Source organism: Coturnix japonica, chromosome 15, assembly GCF_054131305.1.
Source record: "Coturnix japonica strain WE chromosome 15, WE-NBRP24, whole genome shotgun sequence".
Taxonomy (NCBI): Eukaryota; Metazoa; Chordata; class Aves; order Galliformes; family Phasianidae; genus Coturnix; species Coturnix japonica.
The window spans coordinates 4,157,541-4,171,195 of NC_140677.1; the positions used below are offsets into that span (position 1 = coordinate 4,157,541).

General features: G+C 43.5%; 1 protein-coding gene across 50 annotated transcripts in view; it reads left to right on the plus strand.

Moving 5' to 3' along the window:
* The window catches only part of FOXP1 (forkhead box P1), a 338,964-nt gene that overhangs the window by 263,576 nt on the left and 61,733 nt on the right, over nt 1–13,655 (plus strand). For 35 of the 50 annotated variants that reach the window (XR_014934558.1, XR_014934559.1, XM_085516176.1 and 32 more), the window contains 3 exons: nt 1,570–1,707; nt 2,784–2,873; nt 8,153–8,312. Coding sequence is in view for 48 of the 50 variants with exons in the window: in XM_085516176.1 (XP_085372302.1) it covers nt 1,570–1,707; nt 2,784–2,873; nt 8,153–8,312 (388 nt within the window). In the remaining 2 variants the exon portion in view is untranslated. The remainder of the gene's footprint in view (nt 1–1,569; nt 1,708–2,783; nt 2,874–8,152; nt 8,313–13,655) is intronic. The other 15 variants (XM_085516190.1, XM_085516198.1, XM_085516199.1 and 12 more) reach the window with 1 other exon arrangement.

Sequence of the window (13,655 nt, forward strand, 5' to 3'; positions counted from 1 at the left end):
AGCCAGTGGTTTCAGCCCTAGAGGGACTGAACACGTCCCTTCCTTCAGTGTCTGTTTCTCAACCTTCACACCTGCCCCAGTGTGGGCCACGTGGGGGATTCGCTCCGCGCCATGTTGGCGTTAATGGGATGTCAGTTTGTTGGTCGTGTCTGCAGCATGTTTTGTAGGCAGGGTCTGGCCCCGGCGCATGACATGTACTAAACAACACAGGGCGGTGTGTGCTGTACATAAGTCTGACCTTCAGGAACCGTTTTTAGTTCATCAAAATTAGTGATGCTGAGAAATCAGGACATCAGTGCATAATGACTGTGAAATTAGGAATGAGAGCTTGCTATGCAAATGACAGGACAAATCATGTGAAAAAGTCAAGATAAACTGCATATTAAGACATTATGTTACATAAAATTAATACTGCATTTCTCCCTTGCTTACTAGTACCCTGCAAGATGTTTTTTTAAGCTCTTTTATCTTCAGATCAGCTATTGTCTGGTGATTTTCTAAAAAGTGGTGCACAGAAAAAGTGCTAAACATGTTATTACCTTTTATTGTAATCCGTGAGATGACAGGAGATCCTTTTTAACAAAGTATATCCTTTACTGCTTTTAGTTTTGTGCTGTCACGTATTTGATCTGAAACTATAGAAAAGTAAGGTGCTTAAATATTACTGTTAAAACTCAGAGGGCTTTGTCTTTTCCTCTATTGTTTTTTTTTTCCTTGCCTTTTCTTTTCCTTTTTTTGGGGTGGAGGATAGAGGGGTGGGTTTCTGGGGAAATAGTCTTCTTGCATTACTAGGACTGACAAAATGGTTCTCATGTAGTCTGCAAATTAAACACAAGTGCAGTGATTATTTTGAATAGCTAAATTACATTCTAGAAAGCTTGCAGAATTCATAGCATTGTCATTAGGTATCCGCTTGAATACAATTTGTGTAACCTTGGCCAAGACAGCCTGTCATTTTAATGTCAGTGTTTTATCTGAACAAGACATCATCCTTTCAGATACAGTGTACAGGTTCCTTGCAAAGATGCCCGTGCAGAAACGTGTTAACAGTTGCAAATATGAAATGCTATCAAGTTCATCACTGTAGCTGTTTGTCACTGAAATGTCATGGAAAGCGGCTTTTAATGGTATCTCGCATAATATGAAAGAATTGAAGACATCTGTATGCTGGGTGAATATGGAATGGTAAAGACATCGCAGTAGGGCCTTTCTGTTAAAATTGCACAGGAGTGTAGTGCTGTTATTCACATCACTGAGCCTGCCTTCAATTTTCTTAAAAACCTGTCGTAATAGGGCCTAGATCCCATCAGCACGGGATACTCGGCTCTTGAATTCCTCCATGGCAGGGAGGGGCTTTCTGGGAGGGAATGCTCTGAGCTGACAGTTCCTTGTATAAATAAATAAATCTTAACAGGTTTCACTGTATTGCTGTCTAAAGAATTCCCGTTGTTATCGTGCCCTGCAGAGAGGGAGCCGGGTGGCTGGGGAAGCGCGGGTCCCTGTGTGCTCAGTGCAGGGCTGTGCCTCCTGCGGTGATGCCCCCTGACCGCCGCTCTGTGTCCCCTGCAGGTTCCCGTGTCGGTGGCTATGATGACACCTCAAGTGATCACTCCCCAGCAAATGCAGCAGATCCTCCAGCAACAAGTGCTAACTCCCCAGCAACTCCAAGTCCTGCTCCAGCAGCAGCAGGCACTCATGCTTCAACAGGTAATTGTTGTCTTTGCAGCTTCTGCTGGGTGGGGGGCTTCGCCTCCTGCTGCGTTCTTGGGGAAGGCAGCTGCCCACGTCTCAGGGTCTGTACTGCAGGGCAGCCACGCTCTGAGATGAACCGACTGCTCTTTTGTTTTTAGTTCTAGAAATAGCTACTGGAAACAAATCCAGGGAGCAGCGCTAGGAGCGTTTCCAAGATCAGCTAAATAATACAGCTGCATATTTAAGTGTCAGGACTTCAGCAGATGTCCCTGCTGATTTTGCCTGCATCCCTTGGAAAGTATGGCGTGCCCTGATTAATTGCAATAAATGAAGTAGTAGGGTAATAGTTCCTATTTTAGACCTTTCTAAGTCCACGTGGGACCATAAAGGCCTGTTGAAACGGTGACAGTGAAAGTGAAGAGGTTTGCAAGCCTTAATCCTTTTAATTTCAGCCAGCATGTGCTGTGTTGTGCATTGGTGTTTCTCTGTGCCCTGCGTTAATGCATGGCCCTTTCTCAGCTGAAAGTTGTCTGCTGACCCTGGCTTACTGCGGGGTTCAGCTCAGCCTGGGCTCGTGAGTCAGGCTGGCACGAGCACCCACCAAACTGCACCTTGCGTGTCCTCTCCCCGCTGCCTCCATCCCACAGCACTGCGTGTGCAGTGTGAGGCTGAAGCAGGGAGGAGGAGAGTGTTTCCCAGAATGTCTGTGCATGGTATTGAACAACACTTAATATAGTCAAACCCTATCATTTAGAAAGCATGTGTGTTTCACAACAGAGATTCGCCAGGCTCTCTCAGCAAGGGCATTTTGGCTTTGTTGTTACAATCAAAGGTCATTCCTTGCCTTATTTTAATTAGTTTGTGTAGAAAATGGTATGTTTTTCATCAGTTCATTTTGGAGATTACTTTTCAAACGATAATGCCAAGAATAGTCAGTGTGCACTGAATTTATTGTCGAGTTTCAAACTAAAGGTCAGACCATTACAGATAAAAGGATGCTATTTTTCAAATCACAGTTTGTGTATTACACCAAAAGGGACACTGAATTGGCTCTCCACTTTGTTACTTACCATCTTTCCTTTTCTTTGTAGCAGCAGCTTCAAGAGTTTTATAAGAAACAACAGGAACAGTTGCAGCTTCAACTTTTACAGCAACAACATGCTGGAAAACAGCCTAAAGAGGTACAGACAATACCCATTTTACTTTCAAACCACAGATCCCAGAGGACTGTCTAGTGGCCATTAAACTGTCATTCATCTTATAAATGATTGCACAACTGAACTGACTCTATCGGGTCTCAGCTTTCACATTTAGAGTTATTGTCCTGTTTTCGCCTGTATTTTCCCGTGCTTTCCATTTGCTTGCTGCCACATATTTTATAGCCGGGGAGCATGCCTTGATGTTCAGTATGAGTACTGGAGCAAGCATCTGGACTTGTATCTTGGGAGAGCGCTTTTAGAAGTTAGTTATGTTGTGGAGGCGAGGGGGCAAAGAAGCAGGCCTAGCTATGGGGCTGTGCTCGCCAGAAAAGGCAACGTGCTATGAGATTTTTGAGTTTGGACTTGCAGTTTTCAACCTGAGAGGTTGTGGCTGTGGGCTCCTTGCAGCATGGGCTCAGGAGAAGGCACCATGCTCAGGCAGTGTTTGTTGTGAGCAGCAAGAGCTGAGATGCAGAGGTAGGATGGGAAAACCACCTCATTGCAGTGTGTTGTGCTTGGGAACTGCAACACGTTGTGATGCATGGTGGCTCTAGACCTTGCACTGATGCCACCATGGTCCATGTTGGGAATGGGCTGGCAAAGGTGGTTTCTGCCTGTATGGAGAACACACTTCTGCTTTCTGAGTGTCTCGCTTTGTTGATTTTGGTGTGCTAAAATGCAGTTTTGCTGTGATAACATGTGAAGGTGCCACACTGGTGTCTGTAGTCATAAGGAGTTTGAGACTTCCACCCGACATCAGCACTGATCAGTGTAGGTCCTACAAAGCTGCCCGCTGACACGAGATGCTGTGCCATGCCCTCCGATAGCAGCAGTGGTTACATTGCCGATCGTGGTGCTCGAAGCACGTGTCGGTTTCTCAGCCCCCAAATTTTGGTGGATCATGCCACCTGTGCCAAGTTCCGACCTGGAGCGAATTTTTCCAGCTGAGTTATAAACCCCTGAAAACAGGGGGTTTATAATGAAAACGCTGACACAACCTTAGCCATAGCGCGCTTACGGGCGCCTCTATAATAAAAAGGGAACAGATTAAAAAGTGTCTAAAATGTAAATCTAAAGGACTAACAGTAATTAAAATGGAAATGGCACAGGGAGGGAAGGCATGTAATTGTGAGATATCACTGTGCAGAATGCTCTCAGCTTTGTTTTGCTGGCTGTTTTTCTAATTCAGTAGGGCTTACTCATCAGTGGCAGTTCAATGCGCGTTAATGACTCTGGGATGCAGGCATCACTCTGGACAAAGAAATGATTATTGTGCGGTCAAAAGAAGTTCAAAGACAAGAAGGGAATTTCAGTTTTTTCCTTAGAGATCCACATTCAAGAGCATATAAATTAAGCCAAATGTTAAAAACCACAGTCTGAAAGCTGACTTCAAAGTCACAACTCTCTAATTAATGAACTGCGAGCTTCAGTTTGGACAAGTCGTGGTTTGATGCGCCCATAAATCAACATGACAGGTCTGTTTCACAGTCTCAGACAGCGCTTGTCATTGAGTCACATCAGATGTAAACACAGCAGAAAAAAGAGGGAATATGAAGGAGGTGCAATTGATCAACAGAATTGGTAAAAACCCACTTTTGAAACGCATTATGCATGATCACAGGAAATGGCGATAGCCTCAAGAGGCTTTCTCCTTCTGCTGTTGCTTTTTTGAATCAGATTTCTAACAGCCTTCAAAAGGGAGAATAAGAATTATGGAGCTTCTCCCCTGTGGCTGGCAGGCAATAACCCCCTGTTGTTATTTTGTGCTTCTTTCTTTTCAAAGGCGTCAAAATTTAGTTTTTTAAAGATCTTTAACTCTATATTTGAAGACAAACAATAAAGGGCTGCCACTGTCATTCTTATCAGTTACCAGGGATTGTATTTTTTCTTTCTGTTGCCACTTCTTATTAACCTCTTATTTGGTCTATTAGACATAGTTTTGAATGCAAGCCTGCATGCTGGGAGAACATGAAAGTTCAGATGAGCTCAGAGGGCAGATAAAGAAATTTGAAGGGGAAAGTTACACAGCAGAATGAACGATAAAAGTTAACTCTTCTAAATTGCTGTTGTCAGACAGGAGAGCATCTCAGACACAAAGATGAGGGCTTGGAGCTTGAAGAAAAATACTTTGTGTTAAAAAAGACGAGAAGGCAAGTTAGACAATGTGATGGCATTTCAATATCTAACACACTGGTTTACTGCCGTTGCACTTCTGATATTGCACTATCGAAAGTAACAATAAGAAAAGACTCCTTCCTGTTCTAAGGAGAGCAATTTAACACCATAGTGGGGAGGAGAACAAGGGGCCTGAGTCGCTCCAGCGTTTTCTAGGCTCTGTTTTTTGTTGCTGAGGGTTTCAGCAAAGGCCCATTTCCAAAGCAGGTTTGCTTGGCCCCATTTTTCCTGCATGGTGGTTATTCTGGCTGAATTAGCATGCGAGTGATGGTCTTTTTGTCTGTTTTTTTTTACACACAAAGTGGCAGTGGGTCACAGAGCGCATCGTGTGGCCTGGTGGCCGCGATGCGGACGCGGTGCAGCTTTGTGCGCTGACAGATGGAGCAGGTCTGCCAATCTGCGTCACTCTGTGTCGTGGCACGCACGGCTGGTGCTGCTGCCCCATCCCAAAAGGAGGCATTCAAACACCATGCCCCACAATGGGGGGGTGCCCAACCCGGGGGGCCCAGGGTCACAGCGCTGCCCTCAGACCTCCTGGCCCGGCTGTGTGGGACGTCTCCTGGGCACGGCCGTGTTCCTCCAGCGGTTGTGACAGTTTATGTTAGGCTGTAGGGAGGGACCGAAGAAAGGAAAACAGACCTTTGACAGCAGCTTTAGGGAGGGGACCAAAAATGCAAGTTTTATCAGGATATTTCAGCATTTTAACACTGACTACTGACCTGACAACAGGACTGCACTGAGACCTTTTTTGTATGCATTCAATTGTGAGAAGTAAACAAACTGACTTGTATCCTGTGTTTGGTAACTGGGTGGGGAGCGCAGTTTGGCAACGTGTGTTGCTTTTAAATTCTTTCTTGGACAATGGGCCTTGTATACTTTTATATCCTGGCTTTTCAAAGCAGGGCGCGTTCAGGAGCTTTTCTTGGGATGGCTGAGAAGACAACCACAGGCATCGCTCCATTTGTACAAACTCATTTTTCTGTTTTATTTTCTTTTTTATAATGCCAGCTTTGCACTCAGCTGGCAAATAGGTAAAATATGGACTACTGTAATTTATTTTGTTTCACAAAATACAAATACCATGTTTATATATACATGTGTAGGCTGTATATTAATTAACGGCCCATTCCTGCTCTGAGGATTCTATGATTTTGGCTGTGTTTGGAGGATGAGCATCTCTGGAGGCAGACATTGCTCTAACTGCAGTGTAACTGTTGCTGCAGCTCGCATTCATCCGGTGCTGTTGCAGCACCTGGATCTGTCTGAGCAAGCTGTGGCAGAGAAATGGGAACTCCGAGTTCCAGTGTAGCTAAACACTTGTTTGTTTAACTGTTCTCAAAGTTATAGATTTTCTCTGGAAAGAAGAAAAATTAACTTGCCTGCCAGTACAGTTGTAGGCACGCAGTTTGTTGTAGTACAAAGATCGATGGGGCGTTGAAAGTACTAAAAAAGCAATAGGAAGAATTTAATAATAATAATAGTTGCAGTTGCCCTTCACTTTGCCCGGTGATGTTTTATGTAAGGAGCAAATGGCAGTGCTGTGGCTGTGTCACGTTTGGCATGGCAGGCTGGAGCTGCAGTTGCTTTGGCAGAAGGTGGGGCCCCGGCCCCTGGCTGGTGGCCGTCAGCCCCGCTCTTCTGACCCGGGTGGATGTTTCCTGCTTGACACCAGCAGGGAACTGGGCCAGCGATCTTTCGCAGTGATAGCGGGGAAGGGCAGCAAAGCGCTCTCGATGTGACCGGGGTTTATTTGAGAAAGTGTGGAGTTTTGCAAGAGTTAATTTTCTTTCCGTAATTGTTAGCCATAATGTGTATAAGACCTCCACCTTGATATGATTCCTAGCAGATTAGGGATATTAGATAATTTCCTTCTATTTATTGTACTACTGCACCGTATTATCTTTCTATCACTCAGATAATTACTAAGGAAATCTACATTAATTTTTTTTGGCTAGCACAAGGAACTGCTAAACACTGGCATGATGTATTGATGTTTTACACAACAAAAGTTTTCCTCCTGTCATTGTACAATAAATAAAAAGATATTTATCAAAACGCAAAGCCTTTCATGGATTTTAAGAACAAAGCAAATAAAACACGAGATGAGCACGGAAGCAGAACCTGGAGGCTTGCTTAACTGCACAAAATTAAGGACTCAGAAGCCTGGAGTACTGTACATATTAAACACTCACATTCAAGTAAGATGTTGTTTGCTAAATTATGAATGTGTGTAATTAAAATCTAGTGGCTGTTTCTATGAAAGATTTACAATGTTATTTCATCGTTTGTCATGGCTAATTAACAATATTAGATGAAGTTTTTCTTCTTCAAAGGTCTGATTTTTTCTCATTTATTTATGTCAGAAGTGATAAACAGAGTAGTTAAAAGCTTCTCCGGGTACAGTAGTGAGAAAAGCAACATGTTCTTTTACACCTCGAAGGTTCAAGGTTCGTGTCCCTGTGGAGTAAAGCAGCTCTGTCTTCTTTATAGTGAAAATAATTAAAAATTTCAAAGCGCAGAAGTAGCAGCCTTAAATACAGCAAGGAATAATTCTGAACATAACGGTATTGTTGCTTGATGGATTGGAAAGAGAGAGGAAGTATAGTATAGCATAAATGTAGCCAGTCGTGCTGCCTTAATCGCTGTGATGACCCTTGCATGAGCAAACAGAGCAGAGTACAGGGTTGTTGGTGGTGACGTCCAAGTGTGATGTGGTTACGTGGAGTGGCTCTTGCATTGCATGTGTTCTTTGCTTCGAAGAATTGCCCAGGACTTCAACAGCTGCCAACAGAGTTTGCTTTATCTGACACCAAAAGGCAGCTGCTTCTGGGGTAAATGCTCAATCGTGTGGACCAAGAAACGCTGCATACGTTTTTAATTGGGTTTGTAGGAGGGATTAGAAATAGACTGCAGCCCTGCTGGTAACACCGGCACCTAAGCAAGCCTTGGTACTGGGTGGTGCGCTCACTGTCCTTGCTCAGTACCAAGTGACTGCGGTCAGAAGTTGCTGTCTGTTTAGACAAGGATCCCTGTTAATGCTTTGCTCTTTGTTGACAAATGTGCATTTTTTTTCCCCTCTTTTCCAGCCCCAGCAACAGCAGGTGGCTACGCAGCAGTTGGCCTTTCAGCAGCAACTCTTACAGATGCAGCAGTTGCAACAGCAGCACCTCCTGACTTTGCAGCGTCAAGGGCTGCTAACAATCCAGCCTGGCCAGCCTACTCTGCCTTTGCAGCCCCTTGCACAAGGTAGGTGAGGGGTTGGGAGCTGCCGAGCAAGCAGATAGTGTTTGCACACCAAATTGTCACTCAGTAAGCCAGAGCGTGATCTCATAGGCTCGTAAAATAAGAAACAAAGAAAAATCCTGACAGGCAGGGTGGGCATTGTAAAGGTGTGCTTGAGAAGGGCAGCACTGAAACTGTGGGCCGTGCTTGCTAGCAGGAGGCAGGCGGTTTAGTTTGGATTCAGTTTGCACAGCTATATCCTGGTGAACTTGAAGCTGCTGGTTGTACTATTCTGGACTCAAAATCCTCCACGGGAGGTTTCCTAATAAAATGTTGGTGCTGGGTTCATGGCTTAGGATAGCTTGAGAGCAGCTTTCCCTTCACTGTTCTGTTAAATGCTGTTTTGACCCTTTCTGGCTTCCTGGCTGGTGCAGAGCTGGGCACAAAACGGTGCTGACCACATGCTGCTGAGTCTGGAAATGGGATTGTCCTTTTCTGCAGCTGCAAGGGAGTGTGTGACAGTGTCTCCTCTCTGTGCGTGTTTGTATGTCCTTCCTTTCACTGCCTGTGTACATTGTAGCTTCATTCTTCCTTCCACACAGAGGCAAATTGGGATTGACTCCATTAAATTTAAATGTTGTTATACTGGTGTTACTGACAATTAGATCCTCCTACATCTTTATTCAGTCCTGCACTGTGCAGGAAGTCACCGATTTGCTGAAATCCCTATTTTTTTTAAAGATATTGATACATTGAAAGCAAGAGCTACTCAAATCACAATACTCCTGACAGTAATTACAACCTGGATTTTATTTTTTTATTCTTTTTTTTTTTTTTCTCCTTGGCTACATTTATGTATTTATTTATTTATTTTCCATCTTGGTTTCTCTGCAAGCTTCAGGATGCTTTAACAGATGTGCTTGAGCTCTGCCTGTTGTCACTGAAGCTGGTGGCTCCGAGTTGGCACAGCTCAGGGAGGACCAGGTCTTTCAGCCAAGATGCTGGTATTTCTGAATAGCTTTGCCTTTTCTTTCCCTTTGCCCCATAATAAATTTAAACACCCACCTCAACAACTGGAGTCAGCTCAGCTTGAAATGATTTGGGCTTTTCAAAGCAGCCTTAGGGCTGCTACTGGTTGCTAAACCATATAATGTATTTACATTCAGTTCTGTTTGGTTAAATGGGGTTGGGGGTGAAATTGCTTCTGTTCTTCGCCCTCCTTTTTATGTGTATTGGAGCTGCAAAAAGGAGAGCAAGATGGCTGGTAAATGTTAACTGAGACAGATAGAGGGAGAGAAAGCTGGCGAGCAGGGAGAGCTCTGCCAGGTGGCTGGTGTGGTTTACTGAGGCTTGTTTTTCATTTTTGCATGACCCACAAAGTGTTGGAGCCCCTAACCCCCCCATAGTGGGGATCCCACACTCCCACACCTGACCCCTGCCACGCTCCTATCTCTGCACTCCTGATGCACAGGCAGGTGGGTTGTGGCATCAGCAGCTTCTGGCCTGCGACAGGAGTTTGTCAGTCACCATCAGTGTGCTGAGATGAGTTTGGGAAAATGGGCAGGTAGACAAGTGCCATTTATATGTGCAGGATGTTGTAACGCGTGTTAATTACGCTTTGGATTTATTGTTGGACACACCACAAGCTGTTCCCACACGCCCACTGGACTCCAGCTTCAACCTTTCTAATTTTTCCCACAGCTCCTATACTATTAAGTTTGCTCAGTAAGGTTCATTGTGTGGTACATCAGTTAAGCTGTCCAAAGGAGGGCAATTGGGCAGTGACAAGACACGCTCATGTGTAATGTGAAAGAAATGAATGTGGTGATGCATGAAGTGTAATCTGTGCAGTAACACATCGGAGACACCAGTAGGTAATTCAGCAGTCGTGGCATTGATTGATACGGTTAGCAGCCAAGTGCCACTATTAGTCCTCGCCGCATTGGGAAGAAGCCTGTTCAAAGCCAAGGGGTGCCAGAACAACACAAACACAAACAGGAGGGCTGGGAGGGCTGCTCTGTGCAGGGAGGTGAGCTGTGGGGCACGGAGCTGGCTGGGGAGGAACCAGAGGATTCAGGCAGTTTGCAATCCAGCACGATTCTTTTTTATCAGAGAGACGATGGCTTAAAACTGATGTCATTACGAGGTTTAAATCAACTTTCTGCTTGCTTGAACATGGTCACCTGGGTATGGAGGTACAAGGACACAAAGAGGTTGAGCAACTCTGTTTGTCTTTGAGCCGGTGATACCTGGGGTTGGGAAATTGAGTTCCGTGAGCAGCAATCTGTCAACTGTCCCCACAACATACATTTTTTAAACCTGTGCCTACATTTTCTTTCATAATGAAGGGGACTGGTTGTCCTGAAAAATGCAATGAGGAGCCAGGGCTGTAGTTTAAAATAATTGGTAATGGACACTTCTTGGGTAAAAAAAAAAACAAAAACCTATCCCTTTTTGTTTTCAGAGCAGTGGGCAAGAGTGAGACAGACACTGTAAGCCTGCTTATACAAAGGAGAACCCAGCCCTCTAGTTAACACAGCTGTGAATTTAGTTAAGAGCGTCTTGCTTTTTATTCCTAGGTATCTGTAATAGGAATAAATGTTTCAAAAGAGAGGATGCTACTTCATCAGTGATTTGTGTTCTGTGCTTAGAACTAATGCATCATTTGAAGCTGCATTTTAGTTGGTGTGCTTGCCTGTTGTCTTATACAAAATTGCACATCCTTTAATGTTGTATTTGTGTAATTTTTGCAGTTCTGTGTTTAGGCACACCTATAATCTAGATTTTATGCTGTACATAGTAGCAATTTAAAAACAAACTGCATTTTAGCGGTGCTCTGAGCTGCCTAGAGTTAGATCTTTAGTATCTGTAATATGAAGCTGCAAATCACACCTGATCATGAGCGGATGAAAATAATAGGACTGAGACATCCCGGTGCTGATTGCTCCCCTGGGTCCAGCAGTTCCAGGTCTGCATCCCAGTACTGGTAGGCACCGAGTTGGGGCACAAGCAGGAGTGATCTGGGTAACTGTAGGGCAGTTCTGGGTATCTGACATTAAATTTAGTTCTTGGTACTGCAGTGAAACTGTTTAATGGCAAATTATGTCATTTATTGCATGTGTTTTGTTGGATCTGTCCGGCTTGCCTTTGCCATTTGTTCTGTAATTTCATTTAGCCATTTTGCTGGGTGTGTAGTGAGCATACCTTCCAGCTGCCCAGTTCAACAGGCTGGTCAGGAATGCTCCTCAGAAAGAGAGAGAGAGGCTTTTTAAAAATTAATTTTTATATTTTAATTAATCAAGTGGTACTAATGATACATTTGTTTGTGAACGATGGGTGGTGTGCAGTTCGACGTCACACCTAACTGTACTCTAATACCATCCAAGCTAGAATCCATCTTATTACATCTATCTTTTCTTCTCTGCCCAAACGGGGTGTTTGCTACATCTTCAATATATGCTGTTCTCATTATTGCTAATAAGAATCACACTTCTATAGAAGTCAGAACAAACCCCTTGACTTTCCCAGGCTCTATAGAGAGCTGTGAATATTAGTGTTTGTGTTTTAAGTGCTGTATAACTTGCAGGCTTGTCCTGGAGATAAAGCATGAGTAGATCCAGTAGTGAGCAGGAGGGAAAGGAAAGGGGAAAGGAGAAGCAGAGGTGGAGAAAGGAGAGCGGCACTACTCCTTCAATTAATAAAAGACTTATCCACAGATCCAGAGAGGGGAATGCATGGGGGGTGGGGAAAAAAAGGCAAAGAATGACTGCCTTATTTGCTTATTCTTGAAAATAAAAATAGGTGTCGACTCATACGGTCTCATATCAATATGTTATCATCAACAGACAAGTCTATTCACTATTGTTTCAGTTGAGTAAACAGTGGTGTAAGGGTCAGCCGCGCTCGCAGGTAATTGTTAGTGCGCAGACAGTCCTGTCAAGCGTGTTAGCTAAAAATACATCCCACACTGTCACTTCGCAAGGTGTTTGAAAATAATAGCCCAGATAGAGCAAAACAGGACATAGGCTTGTGTACTGACCTTTCTCTTTGTTTAATTTGCTCGGAGGTTTAATTTCAGGGGACAAGTAATAATTGAATACGTCTAATAACTAAATGCTCATTTGGGACAAAATCCATCAAAATGTAATTGGCATTTGGTTCTTATGAAAGGAAAATGACGTGGCTTTGGAGAAACGGATGTGTCCTAGGAATATCTGATCACTTAATGTATAAATTGAAGCCTCTTTTATAATATATATTAATTGCAGATACTTAAGGATTTTAGCAGGTTTTTATTTTTTGTAGTGAACCGTTACCGGAGACCAACTGTTTTTGTTAATGCTACTCTCAGAAAGGCGGGGAAGGTTATTGGTCTGTCGTGCAATAATTTACTCCTCTTTGATATGCAAACGATCCACGGTGAATATAAAAAAATCCTATCAGACTCATTTCACAGTTCTTAACCACTTAGATTCTCTGGAGTCTATCGCCTCATTAGACCAGTGCTCTCCAAAGCTAGCATAATTAAAATCTTTAACAGTTTAGCAAAGTAAAGATGTTTGGCTGATCACGTTGAGATGATTATCTACCCATTGTATTCTAAATGACAAAAATAAATTAAATTTAGACCTTGGCATTTTTTATTATGTGTTTCAAATGAATATAATGCACACTGCCTTTTTATTTATTTATTTATTTTTATCCTATTTCAGTGCCTAAGGTTTGGTGAGATGTGTGGCTATTCGAGCTGCTGCTGTATGCTCAGAACATGGCTGATGTCCTTAGGATAGCTCCAGTGCCACGCTATGCCCAAACAGTGAGCGCTCAGCCAAACCACCTCGACTCACACTGATGAGAGACCTCTTTAAAATCATGCAGACTTTGATTATTTCTTTTGGTCTGAATATTTAAGCCATGCGTCTCTGCTGCTCATTTTTTTCCCCATAGCCTTCTGAAAGAGCACTGAAATACTCTTCACTTTGAGAACCTGACTTGTCTGATCGTGTCACAAATGTGAGCTTTATCCAAACCCCTGATCTCAATGGGAGCCCATGCCACGCTGATGTGTGTGCCCCTGTGCTCCAGGCCCCATTTTAAGCCCACTGGAGTTGGCAGAGTTCTCACTCGCTCTGTCTGCTGAAAGCCACACGCACGTCCCAAGCCTGGTGTCCATTTTGGCACAGTAGAAAACAATTTTTGTGTTTATTTCTTGAAGCTTATTTTATGTTTTCGTTTTACTTTTGAATGGCTCATTAGCATTGATCTAAGAAATGACAGTAATAATAGTGTTACTTGTATAGAAAGTTATACAGTTTTTCAGTAGACACATCCATCAATTAAGTGAGCAGTTCGAGAAACCAAAATTAA